Consider the following 14,553-nt stretch of genomic DNA (forward strand, 5'->3'; position numbering starts at 1 on the left):
TTGAGCCTATTATGTGTCACTGTTCTGTAGCTGCGGTCGTTATCACGATTACGCCTCCTGTACATATTTCGTTGTAGTAGCGTCGGAGGCATTTAAAAGAAAAAACAACAAATAAACAAATTATAGCTACACAAAACAACGATAAATGCACAAATTTAAGTTACAATCATGCTAACACGATCCTTCATAGCGACACAAAACAGCGATAAATACACAAATTTAAGATACAACCATACTAACACGATCCGTCTTTGGGGTTATGTTTACACAAACTCAAATAGTAAATAAATGTACTCAATGCGTTTCATTGAATTGAAAAATAAATAACAGCAATAAAATTATACAGCTGATCAAAATGTAAACAATTATGTTCTTCATAAGGATAACATGGGAACTTTCAAAGCCACTGGGGCAGAGCCCAACGGACTTTTAAAAAAATGTAAGGCCAGTTTGCAAATCTACGCGACTCGCTCTTTCCAATGAGACTTCAATGGATAAAATCGGTTTAGAAATGGCGGAGGAGTTCAACCGACAAAGTTTCATGTAGCGTATTAATTATATAGATTACTTTATAATTTTACCAAATAAGAACGAGGTTCCGGTAATTTTTTAAAAATCACACCAGGATTCCAAAATTTGGTTTTGGAACATTTTGAGAGCATCGATGAAGATTTTTTACAATAGCAATACTATTTTTATCTGGTTGATTAAAATCTGTTGGGACAATGAAATAGCCTAGAACAAGTTTGTTAGCCAAAGGAAATAGTTAATCTCCAATTATGTTTTGAGGCTTTTTACTTTAAAATTTCAAGTTTGAAATCCAGCCCTAGTTTTTTTGTTGTTTTTTTTGTGGATTGTGTTGTATTATGCGCTTTTCTTGCAAGAATCATTTGAGAACCATGCAATATGGACTTTTTAAGCCCGCTGCCGGATATGATAGTGGTTTAAGAGAAGCTGAAACCGAGCTCATCCTCTACAAGGAGCCATGGCCAATGGCAGACAATTTTATCTGTAAGTCAAAATATCATATAAAGCTATGCCCCTTTCACATTGTATAAGTTCAATGAAATGGTGGTTCAAAATCAACTTCTGTCTGTCATGTTAGATTTTGTAATTTAAAACAAAGCCTTTTGGTAGGGGTGTGCGAAGCAGCAAAAATTTTTCGATTCGAAGCAACGATTTGATTCAAAAGATTTTCGATTATATTCGATGCAACTCGATTCGAAGCAATACAGTATTTTTCTATTCATAATTGTCAATTTAGCGGATTAACAATAATTAAATTTTACCACATTAGTGTAATGCAATTTTTTGTTGATGTGGTATTAGGCCTATTCATACTTAACATATGAATTTTAGGTGAAAAATATTTATTTTCAATCAATTATTAAAATAACCTGTATTGCTGGAAATGTTAGTGAGCTGCTTTACTTGCCTATTTCATGATTTTTACTTGAAATTGGCTCAACTGCAAGAAAAAAGAAAATAATTTTTTTTATCAAGACATTTATTCTCATTTTAATAACTGTTGAAATAACTAAATAGGTAGCTAAATTACAACAAATTTGAATGGAACTTAATATAAAAAGACCATAAACAAATCAATTAATATATCACAAGTTTAGGGCCTGTGGACCGGCTTCAGGACTGCAAGCAAGAAGAAAATAAAAATAATATGTTTCCACCATGCAATATGTATCATTCATTCCCTGCCTCATAACCCCCTTCCTATAATAACCTCACACTTACATTATTTGTTACATCATCATAAATAAAGAACTATCTTTTATTGGCATCAGTAGGCCTACAGCTTTACATAGGCATTATTTTTTATAGGGCCTAAAATAGTAATAGGCTAAGCAACATGTCAAGTGGAGAACTCATTGAAGAAAAAATATTGTGTAAACTAATTTACTATAAAACTCAAAAACAGTAAATAACACACACACAATGTTTATGGTATAGGCCTAATTAATTAGTAAGGACTGTACTAGGTGTACAATGCAGTTATCTACTTGCAATATTGAGCGGAGCCAGCATATTAATTCAATGTCAATAATATATTTGGTTCGCATAAATGGAATGCCTATTTACAGATTCTAAAGTCAATGGTTTGTCTGGTTCACGTAGACGGATTGTCTAATTGCAGTATCAAAACTATGAGTGTTATATTTGGTTCACATTAATGGAATTTCTATTTGTAGACTGCAAATAGGAATTGCAGTACATATTCAAAGTCTACATTAATGGCACGTCTTGCTCACATAAAATACTGTAAAAGTTATTTACAGTATTCAAACGCAATATGGTGCATCAGCCTAATTCCGGCAACCCTTATTATTGGTTATTCATTTTTTAGTAAATTATGCTCAATGCTATTAATCCGATTGTTCTTCCCTTTTCCTTTGTACGGTTTGTAGTCAGCTATTTCAGACGATTCGTTGACTAACATAAGTTTCGACTCTTGTTTACCTTTTTAATTTTTTATTGTTATCTCGAAAATAATGCCATGGCAACCAACTAACCTATAAGGCCTATGTTAAATTTCTAAAGTTTAAATTCACGTAGGGAAAAGTGTTGTCCGATTATTACCATTTCAGATTTATACCTTCCCATGGTTGGGTACTATGACTGTGTTAAATTTCGTGCAGATCGCTTCAGCCGTTCAGGAGGAGTATTTGTAAAACAAAAGCAGGAGTGTAGTATAAGAGCTTCGCTCAAAAAAATCATGTCATACAGTAGTATCACACAGAAAACATACTACTGTAGTATGTTTTCTGTGGTAGTAAGTAAGTATAGACCTACTGCAAGAGATTAAAATCATAAAACAACTGATTTGATTTTGATAGCTAATGAATGAAAAGAATTACAAATCCATAAAATAAAGTCAAACAATATCACAATTAATAAGATACCCAAAAAGAAACTCTTAACACATTGGGTGCGGCGGTATCCATATGGATACCTGGAGTCCATCACGTAGAGGCGGCGGTATCCATATGGATACTTGGGTCCTCCTGAACTTCAATATTTTCCTGTGGCTCAGCCGTTTGATATTTCGAACTAATACTTTGTAGCCACCTGCGTTGACACAGTTGAATGACCGTGGTGACCTTGGTTTCTATTTTTGTCGCGTTATCAGTAGGGGGGGCGGGATGGGGGTGGGCGAGCGCGCCACGTGCGTTTGTTTACGACCCTTTGCAGAATGTTTCCACGTTAGCGTGTAGTGGGTGACTTGCTTTTTGTTGTGTTGTAGGTTGGTAGTAAAATTTCCCCATAAAATCCCCGTCTGGCAAACTTAAAAATCAACTTTTTGTCCCGTCTTTCTCCCTCCAATTGTTAATACGATGGGACCGGCTACGTTCCAAGCAGTGCTGCTATATGTGAGTGTTTAGCGAACTACGTCGACTCTTGTTATAAAACAGGACATCACCGCACGTTATTTGCTATTCGTCATACCGAAATATGAGAGCCAATCACCCGGCAATCGGGTTTGTTCGACGCTGCGGGCTGCGCCGCACTGGGGCTACGCCTGCTGTTTGATGGCCCGCAGCGAACGTGTTAAATAATATATAGAAGATAAAAATAATATTAAATCAAAAGATAAGAAAGTTAAATGCTAACTTCTAGTACCCTTAGCAACACAGGTCAATGTTTTTAAACTACTCTCAGTCTCAATGTTGTTCAAAGGTTTATTGCGGACATTTTCCATCACGAATGTAATGGACATTCGTGATGGAAAATGTCCGCAATAAACCTTTGAACAACATTAACTCACCATCACCAACAATGAACTTCAAACAAAGTACTCTCAATGTTTTTGGAACAGCAGGGTCTTTTTCTCGGAAGGAAGGGTAGTAGTATCTTAACAAAAAAACAATGAATGACCCTCCCCTCCCCCCATCCTCACTTACACCACCCGGTTGCTTCAATACAATTGCTGACAAAATGCAAGTGACAAAACAAGAAAGTAGAGACAAAAAATATATTTCTTTATTCAAAAACACAAAACTGATAACTGTTACAGATCATTTTCAAAGAAATTAATTCATTGTAATTTGTGTGTTGTAAATATTGTACTGGATCTTAGAAATATCTTTTTTGAAACCCCATCTAACTTAAGAAAAAAATCATTTTACTGATGATAACTTTCATAAAATTATAAAACATTTAGGCCTAACCTCTTTGTTGACTTATTTGCTGATGCCGAACCAGACGATCACTAGTGTTGTTACTGAATGACAAAAAGGACAATAATAAAATAAAAGAACAAGATACAGATCCATACACTAGATCAGATATTTCTTTTGTTTATAATTTCTTATGTAAAATACTAAAATATGTTTTTAACTAGGTATGAAATAAACACTAAATAATTAAACTGGTACCTCTCGATAAATAGTCTTTTTTTACTTTGTTTTCTTTGTACTGTTGTAAGAATGATTTTGGAGTAGCCTATCTTGTTTTGGCTAGGTTTACAGTAGTAAAACATGTCCCACACTGCTTACATCAAGACAAAAAACAAAACCTCTCATCATTTGCAATGTCAAAACAAAAAATTATAAAACAATTAAAGCAATACTTACATGCAAAGAATTTATTAAATAAGAACGCCTTCGTAAAGGAAACGCAACAGCAACGCGTCCTGTATTGCGGGTATTGCGTTGACTTTCTGCAGGCGTTTTTCATATATGGATACTGACTCCCTCATGAATCGAATCGTTTTTTGACCACCACTGAATCGAATCGCGATTCGATGCATTGCACACCCCTACCTTTTGGATTAGTTAAAAGTCTGTTCTGGTTTACAGGTGAAGCTGTATCAGTTCTACATAGACTACTTCTGTCACAAGAACAGCGGTGACAAGCGCACGTCCGCTCAGCTGTTCCAGGACTGGCAAGTGCTGGGTCGTATCTGGACACATCCTCGCGTGGTCAAGAGCAGCACAGAGAAAGCTGAGAAGGAGAGACAGGTGTGTGCAGTGTGCAGTGCTGTCACCCAACCAACTTGGCATTTTTCTTTAAACAAATCTCTCTTGTTTTCATTATAATTACAAGTCGCGTGAAAGAAAGCCAAATTCAGCCTAAAAGCAAACTGTTGAAGATATAATATATTCATATTATAATGTCCATAATAGTTATGTTAGAAAAGAACATATGATGTTTCCTTGGCAACAGAGTTTAGTTGTTTGTTATATTTTGATGAAGTAAGATATATACACAAATCTAAGTTTTTCATTCTATCAGTTTTACTATTAAATTAACTTAATTTTTGATCCACAAGACGACTTGTTATTTTAGACGATATTTCCAACATGGTAGCAGAGCGTGGTTTCGATCCACGGACCTCTGGTGGGACTAAAATAACAAATCAGCTTGTTGACAGTAATCAGGACAATATATTCCATGAAGAAGAGCAAGATATTGTGTATCCAGGAACCAATGATACTGATGAGCAAGACATATTGTGTCCTAGTGATGATAACGCTATTCCAGGTGATATATTACGAGAGGAGACTTATAACCTGAGAAAACGTGATGGAATAAAAATACCTATGAGATATAGAGATTATTCTGTCATGTGTGTCAGTGACAGAGATAAAAATGAGCTTTTAGTTTCTGCAATACTTACAAACGAAGTACCGGAAAATTATGATGAAGCAATTAGATCTGAGCATGTCGTCGATTGGAAATCCGCTATGGATGAAGAAATAAATTCATTAATAAAAAATAAAACTTATGATTTGGTTGATCAACCAAAAGGAAGAAAAGTCATCGATAATCGCTGGGTATTTGCACTGAAAACAAATTCTGAGAACGAGATCATTCGTTACAAGGCGCGTTTGGTCGCAAAAGGATTTACTCAGCGTCCTGGTATTGATTATGGTGACACTTTCAGCCCTGTAGCTCGGTTTAAGACGATGCGAACTATGTTAGGCTATTCAGTTCAGTACAATCTTGCTATCAAACAGTTTGATGTTAAAACAGCATTTTTGAATGGCAATCTTGATGAGACTATTTTGAAGAGTAAGCTTCAACGGTGTGTTTCCCAATCTTCAATGGAAGCAGAATATGTTGCCGCTAGCGAGACCTGTAAATCCCTTCGTCTTGTGAAAGAGATTGGCGCAATTGAAGAAAAGTCTATTCCTATACTACATGTGGACAATCAAAGTGTAATCAAACTTATGAACAATCCAATGTTCCACGATCGCTCTAAACATATTGAGACGAGATACCATTATGTTCGACAGTTGGTCTCTGGGAAACAGATCACTGTCAGATACATTCCAACAGAAGAACAAACCGCTGATATTTTAACAAAGGGCCTATCATCATTGAAACATGTTAAAATGAAAACTTTCATTGGGATGGTGACCTCTTAACCAAAAACTTACTTTTCTAAAATGTTTTATGGACATTACGGGGGTGTGTTGAAGATATAATATATTCATATTATAATGTCCATAATAGTTATGTTAGAAAAGAACATATGATGTTTCCTTGGCAACAGAGTTTAGTTGTTTGTTATATTTTGATGAAGTAAGATATATACACAAATCTAAGTTTTTCATTCTATCAGTTTTACTATTAAATTAACTTAATTTTTGATCCACAAGACGACTTGTTATTTTAGACGATATTTCCAACACAAACAAAGCATAGATTTGTTTGTCAGATGAATGTAGATATGGTAGTCGGTGTGATCAGTTTTCCAATCATTCTTCCTGTGAATGTTACCAACCCCGATACCCAAACAAAACAAAATAATCTTTACAAAGTCTAGGCAACCCCCAAATCTGAACCTAAGATAACACCTTTCACCAAACCCACTCCACTTTAACATCCAACTCAACAAGCAGGCTTACATACTCATTTATACAGGGTGAGTTTAAATTGCCCCCCCCCCCAACTTTTTTCTACATTTTTTTCAAATATCAATCCCAGACCACTTCTAAACATTGTTGGGTAGTAAGTACGTCATGTTGACAATGTAGTCATTTCCGGTCGCCATCTTGGATTCGCCATATTGGATGCAAAATATTTTGTCCAAATGTAAAGGTGGAGTTGTGACGAACCATATTTTCACCCTGATTGCCACAAACCGTTTAAAAAATCTTGATCCATTAAAAAAATATGAGGGCTTTTTATAACTTTACTAGCTGACCCGGCGAACTTCGTATCGCCTAAGTTATAGGTTTCCCCTAAGACAGACCGATGGAAAGAAAGTACCGTTACGTTTAATTTTCAAGATGATCTCGTTCGCATCGCTCAATCACGTCCTGGTTGAAGTTCGTTCGCTACGCTCACTCACCTTTGGGTTGGAGCTCGTTCGCTACTCTCACTCACCTTTAGGTTGGAGCTCGTTCGCTGCGCTCACTTGCCTTCAGGTTAGCTCGTTCGCTACGCTCACTCGCCTCCAGGTTGAAGTTCGTTCGCTACGCTCACTCACCTTTTGGTTGCAAATTAGCTGTTGTCATAAATGTAAAAGAAATAATAGTGCTGCACCCTGTTGGTAATCCTTGTAACTTTAATGCTATTGAACATCATAGAACAGAACCAACTTGTTTAATTGAAACAGCTGTTAAGATTCATTAATTCCATTTCTCATAAGGTTAACATGGGAAACTCCAGAGCCACTGGGGCGGAGCCCTTTTAAGAATTTCGAAACGGGAAATAGTTTACGTCCGATTCGCATACCTACAGAATTTACACACCAAATTTCATAACGATCGGTGAAGTCGTTCCGGAGGAGTTTGCAGACAAACACTGTGACACGAGAATTTTATATATTAGATTTTAAGCCCGTTTTAACATTGAGCCAATAGGTGTATTTAGCCAACATAACCAAATGTAAATAGGTCTATAATGACTGATAGTGTAGGTATACTTATCTTTATCTAGCGCTATTTTGAGATTATGGCCTTAGTTTGTAAATGCACAGTGTTAAAATGGGCTAAAAATAAAGTTATAAAAAGCTCTCATAACTTTGGAATGGATCAAAATTTTTTTAAACAGTTTATGGCATTGCAATCAGGGTAAAAATCTAGTTCGAAATAATATGTCACAACCCCACCTTTACATTTGAAAAAAATATTTTGCATTCAATATGGCTAATCCAAGATGGCGGCCGGAAATAACCACCTTGTCAAAATGAAGTACTTACTACCCAACAATGTTTGAAAGTGGTCTGGGATTGATATTTGAAAAAGTGCAGAAAAAGTTGGGGGGGGGACAATTAAAACTCACCCTGTGTATTTATATATACAGTATATAGAGTGTCGATAAGATAAACTGAAACTGTATCTTTTAAATTCATACTATTGGCAACACTGACTCAACAACTCACTGGCCACCATTTTGTACATGTAGAAAACTCTCTCTTAGTTGAAAATGCTGTCAGTGATAGTGAAATATTCTTTTTTTTGTATAGTGTAAACTTTTGTGTTTCCTGTGCCAGTTTGGGCTCTTTCCCATTCAGGTAAACCCGCTATCCTCTCAAAAAAATCCTAAAAACCTAGGCCCTTTAGTGTTCTATGTTACACTCTTAACCTCAAAACAAAATAATGTTATTCTTTATTTAAGCTCATTTCAGTTTATTATGGCAAAAAATAAAAACCGCTTAACTAACACTAAAATAGAAGAATAGTAGGATAATACACAAACAATAATTTTGATAGAAGGGCAAAAAATATACCAATATGCAAAAAAATTCACTTCGGTTATTAACATAAGTCCAATCTGACAAGCAAAATTTGTCTGTGCAAAATTCCACTGTTGTTATTTATAATTTGATTTTATTAATTTACTTTTATTCTTATTTACAATTTTTCTGTTGTTATACACAAGGAATTGCCAGAAAGTGAGGACGAACAGAAGAAGAAGTTGCGGTCTCAAAAACCAATCACAGATTTTTTTAAGAAAACACAAGGTTCTTCATCTTCAGAGTTATCAGTACGTTTGATTATTTTTTATTTTGTAGGACATTTGGTGTTGGGGATAAGTAAGTAGACGTAGGTAGTTAAAATTGACTTAACGTGCGATAAGCATAACGTGTAGACGTTTCATAGCTCTGTAGCAATTGGCTTTTAAATATTATAGCCTATAATTCCCTAAACACACTGTCCTGTTTACATATTTGTTTACATTGACAGTTTCTGATGATGGATAGGGCCCTAAAACCGAAGCTGCTTCTTAAACAGTAAACACATTTTATCCTTCTATCTCTCATCTAAGGATGGGTCGATTCCAAAATTTGATTTTCGATTCCACCGATTCTCGTCTTAGGAATCAGAATCAAGAATCAACCGCTCAAAGATGATTCAGATACTGATACCTGCCTCGTCCGCTAAGATCTGCGCGATCAGAAAATTACCGCTAAAGCCACGATTGCACAAGGCGATCGAGAACTTTTCCGTGACCGCAGAAGAGGACAATAATGTCTACACAACTGTGGGAGATGTTCATAGGATTTTGCCCTGATCGTAGAAGACGATGATGATGTTTATGTTACCGGGGGGGATATTCAGGGTTTTGCCGTAACCGTGGGAGACAATGACGATGTCTACGTCCACACGTCCGTGGGAAATGAACAAAATTTTGCTGCGATTGTGGAAGACGGTGTTTCTGTTACCGCGGGGGTATTCAGGGTTTCGCCGTGGCCGTGGGAGACAAAGACAATGTCTACATGACCGCAGGAAATGGTTGAAATTTTGCCTTGATCGTGGAAGAGAATGATTTTTCAATTACCGCTGGGAATATTTAGGGTTTTGCGGTGACTGCGGGTGACAATGATGATGTCTACTCGACCGTGGGAAATGTTTTTTACATAATGGAATTGAGAATTGATTTTAAAAATCAATAATTTATGTAATTGATCCATAGCTTATGGAGTCTCATTCATATCTCTTGAGGGTCAAACAGGCAGATTTTTGACAGTAATGTTTCATGCATGTAATAATAACAGGTATGAGTATTGACGTCTTTACAACTGTCCTTATACAGCCTTTAATAATTCCCCACAATGTTATCAAACTTGTGGAAACAGACATCTTTCAAGAGATTAATTTACTAGAATAAAAACAAATATGGTGTATAACTATATCTTTTGAGAACCCAACCTATATTAACGTCTGACAGTTGAGAATGGTTTTGAATATGCATACTGTATACTGATATGAGTGAAGGACTTCGATCCCTGAGGTCCCGTGTTCAAATCGCGCCAACCTTCCCGATTTTCGGGACAGGATTTTTTCCTGTGCATAAAAAGAAAGTCTTGAGCATTGCAGTTACCAAAAAAGACAAACAAAATCAATTTTTACCATTTGTGACGCTTATCTATAAAAACCAAAAAATGGGTAAAACTTTACTGGTATAGAGACTTGCGTTTGAAATGACTCGCAGTCACGGTGCGATTGTCATTATGACACTCCGCGGTCATGGCGCGATCGTCGAAGTGACTCCGTCTCCTGCGTTCGCGAAACTATCCTGAACATCTCACGCAATAGCGGTGTCATCTTTACTTGCGAATCGGCAAAATCGCTGCGAATTGGATCAAATTCCGTCCTGAAAATTTTCCGAAATTTCGGGACTTGTCCATCCCCAATTTTAGATAACCCTAACATTGCTGGTTTGAGACCAGTTGGTCTGCAATGTCTTGTCACCGTGTTCATCACTCTTAGACCACAGCATGGACATTGACAGCAGATCCATAGTGATGGCCAGTCAAGGGTCTTTACAAAGAAATTATAGAATTTATTTATATCAGCCATGGCTGCAAAAGAAGATGATTCAGTAAAAAGTATTTAGAATAAAAATTACCAACTACTTTCCTAAAAAATAATCTGTTTGTTTTCAGAAACAAGAATCCGAAGATGAAGGATCCGTAAAGAATTTTATCAATGACAAATCGTCATCTTCTTCTTTGAGCTTGTCTTCATCATTATCATCAGATGATGAAAATGGGAGGACAAAGGACAAAACGTCTAAAAAAGACAAGAAAAGTAAAAAAGACAAAAAAGAAACAGAGAAGAAAGAAGAAGTTCCTGTAAAAGATCCCCTGGCTATTCAACCTGTGGATGGTAATCAAATTAATTGTTTGAGTTTTATTAAACTTTTCTTTAATATCAGTCAGAAATGATTTTCTTACTAATAAATTGTACTTTACTTTCTGGTTTTTACGTTTTGCACCACATATTAGACATTAAAAGTCTTGGTCCTGTTTTCATATGAAATTTTATATGTGCCATATATATGCAAATTGTTAAATTGTTGAATAGTTAAACATTGAATACCCTTAACATTTGAATTCTAGATTTCAAGATTTACCTGGTAATTAGTTCTGTCTACTAATGTTTTCAGAGATCAACTTGATTTCATCGGAAGAAGAAGATGTTGGTAATGAAAAGGAAAATATCACGGAAGTGGAAGCAAATATTAATATTGAAGAAAACAATGAGGATGAAAACAAAGATGATAGTGGGATTGATGGTTAGTAAACTTTTTTTCATCACTCGTAGCAAAAGTAGCTACAGTAGACCCCCTCTTAACCGACCTTGTATTAACCGATAATCAGATTATCCGCCTTCGATCGTAAAATAATACAGTTTGTTTTAACCGACCTTGATTTGAGAGCAGCTCGGTTTAACCGCCGCTTTCTAGGAATCTCGGCATTTCCGCTCCCACGCTGGGCGATGAGAACTGAACCATACGCTTATCTCCACAGGATATGACTAACAATAAGCTATTTTGTGTTGAGCACAAAAAATATAGCATAGCCTATTGTCAGTTTGTCATCATCGTTCGTAGCTCGAGCACATCTGATCTGATTTGTTATCTGTGCGGCAAATTTATAACATCATAAAGTGCGTTACGATTTTGAGAACTGATTATCTTATCGCCGGAGTAAACAAACAACACAACTTGTAAGGAAGGCAGGGAAAGGGGGTTAACAACTCCAAGGTCAAGATAGTTTTTGTGCCTCGACCCTCCAGTGAGAGGCTATAAATAAACGTCCTGTTTAAAAACAAAATGGTCGCTTGTATCTTTAATTTCGACAAAAGGTTCTGTACTGTATTACGATGTATTTGGAAAGCATCAATTAATACATTACAGTATTAAAGTTATTAAAATAGGAATTTTATTGACTCTTGCCTAGTACTATAATAATATATTCCACTGAAAGTAGGCCTATTTGACTTAACTGTGTTTTGTGTTTATTTGTGACTTTTCTATCAATATGAAAAAGGAGATAAGAGTAGTTTATTTTATAAATAATGCAAGTATGACTTCAAAATAATGATTATATAATTCCAAATAGCACTTCATTATGTTACGATTTTAGGGATTGCCCGTTTTATCCGACCTTTTGAGTTATCCGACCTAGGTCCGGTCCCATTAGGGTCGGTTAAGAGGGGGTCTACTGTATTTTCAATAAGAGCTGATATCAGAGAAAGTAGTTGTTTCTCCAATTTAGAGCTAGAAAAAAACGATCAGCTGATTTACCCTCTCTAAAAAATCTACTTTCCCTCTCTACCACTACGCACGCTAGTGTTTTGTTGCACTTTATTTTAATGATTAAAATCAGCTGTGTTCATTCAAGGCCCCACTAGAAAAAACAGGCCATGCTGCAGCACGGGTAGCGCAACACTACGTCACAGTGGTGGATAGTTGTACTAAACTCTTACCATTAAAATCTTACAAACAGCCAACTTGTTTATTTACCTAAAACATATGTGAATGGTGATGGCAATGAATTTATCAATGAAATCCATCCACTAGTGTGACGTCATGGATCCTGCAACATGGCCTGTTTTTTCTAGTCGGGCCTTGGTTCATTAATGCACAATCTAAAGGTATACAGAAACAGGCATTAGTTTGTATTGCTGTGTCTCTAACATAGCAGGCCCTTGAAATTGCTCAAAATAAGATTTCCAGATTTTACTTCAAGATAATTTTTATTTTATACAGAAAAATGTTACAATAAAAAAGTTTTACAAATTATTTTTGAAATGAACGTATAAATACAATTTAAAAAACTAAAATATGTCTAACATTCCTGATTATTTGATGTAAAAAGCTTGAAAGATAACTAAACCACCAGAGAAATTACGGGAAAGATATGAAGAGGAATACAGTAAGTTTACGAACTGATACAAATTACACTTTGTTAAACCAAATAAAGTATGTGACAAAGTATTCATTAATATATTTATTAAAATAGATCTATAATCATGAAACTATATATGTTGTTAAGTAGATTTTCAATGATAAAGAGTGGTCCAAAACTATTTTAAAGTTACTGAGGTATTCCGTGTATGTGTATTTTTGTGTCGTGATGAAAAGTATCGTTCATAACTCGTACAAGTTATTTTCTGGCACTTGCTCCATTATTCCCGTCATCTTCCTAGTAATGAAATATTGTTGTGACTTGTTTGTTGTAAGTATAACTATCTATGGATCCTTGATAACCACTAAAGTGGTTGTTCTTCCCTAGATCAAGATGGGAAAAATGACGATCCAAATGCCGAGGAAAAACCCACTGAAAGTGACACAGAAGCCAATAAAGAGAGCAAAGACGGAGAGGAGGAAACTAAAGAGGTGGAAAATGAAGAGGAGAAAAGGGGAGAAAATGAGGAGGAGAAAAGTGAAAAGGAGAAAAAGTTTGAAGGGCCACAGCTGGATAGACGAGGACGCTGGTGGAAAGATATCATTGAACCTCAACATCTTGAGGATATAAATGCGAGTTCTAAGCTTATTCTGCTGTTTGCAATTTTACGAGAGTGTGAGATGATTGAAGACAAAGTGTAAGTATTCTCTTGTCTTATTTAAAATCATTAAATTATCACCTTACCCTTTTATCTTACTTTACGGGATAAAACACATTCAACAATTGGTTGATTGAAGCAGTTTTTCAAATTTTGTGAATAAAAAATACCCACGCTGCAGCAAACCTCCAAACTTAGCGAATTTCCATTTGCCTGATTGGATTTACACTCAAATGTCTCCTTAAAAATATCACATTTGTTCCATATTTAAACAGAATTAATTTAAGGAGTACTTAGGCTTGCTGCAACAGGGAGGGTAAAAAAGTTGTTTAAATGTAAAATGTTAAAAGGTACTGCAGTTTAGTAAGAAATTGATGTATTTTCCAAATGTTATCAAAATATGTTCATAAACAAGCAAACTACAACAGTTGACTTATTCTCCATAAGAATAACATGGGAATTTTAAAATTAAAATCTTTTTGAATTTTATCCGTAACAATTAGGCGCATAATAACGCTTCAATATACTAAATTATTTGTTCTTTTAAGCTCTACAAAATGGTTTAGAAATAAATTGTGAAATTTTGTGTTTTTAGGGTCAAAAATGAGAAAAACCTATTTTTACCCCATAAACACCCGTTCCCATAGTCCGATCATGCTGGTTCCCGAACTCATTCAAGTTTATCCCGCCTTACACCTTCAAACCAAATTTTATCAAAATTGGACAAAAATTACTCAAGTATATATATCTCTCTATATATAGATATATAAAAATTTGAACGAATGTTGTT

The 14,553-nt window shown here is 35.5% G+C and overlaps 1 protein-coding gene across 5 annotated transcripts in view; it reads left to right on the plus strand.

The window, feature by feature from the left end:
• The window catches only part of LOC128993460 (transcriptional regulator ATRX-like), a 90,558-nt gene that overhangs the window by 52,712 nt on the left and 23,293 nt on the right, over window positions 1-14,553 (plus strand). For 4 of the 5 annotated variants that reach the window (XM_054417367.1, XM_054417368.1, XM_054417371.1 and 1 more), the window contains 5 exons: window positions 4,812-4,973; window positions 8,848-8,952; window positions 10,856-11,078; window positions 11,359-11,487; window positions 13,493-13,802. In XM_054417367.1, the coding sequence (XP_054273342.1) occupies window positions 4,812-4,973; window positions 8,848-8,952; window positions 10,856-11,078; window positions 11,359-11,487; window positions 13,493-13,802 (929 nt within the window). The remainder of the gene's footprint in view (window positions 1-4,811; window positions 4,974-8,847; window positions 8,953-10,855; window positions 11,079-11,358; window positions 11,488-13,492; window positions 13,803-14,553) is intronic. The other variant, XM_054417369.1, reaches the window with a different exon arrangement.

Source organism: Macrosteles quadrilineatus, unplaced genomic scaffold (genome assembly GCF_028750875.1).
Source record: "Macrosteles quadrilineatus isolate MER2022 unplaced genomic scaffold, UCM_ALF_1.0 Scaffold_4__1_contigs__length_99947679, whole genome shotgun sequence".
NCBI classification, from domain to species: Eukaryota; Metazoa; Arthropoda; class Insecta; order Hemiptera; family Cicadellidae; genus Macrosteles; species Macrosteles quadrilineatus.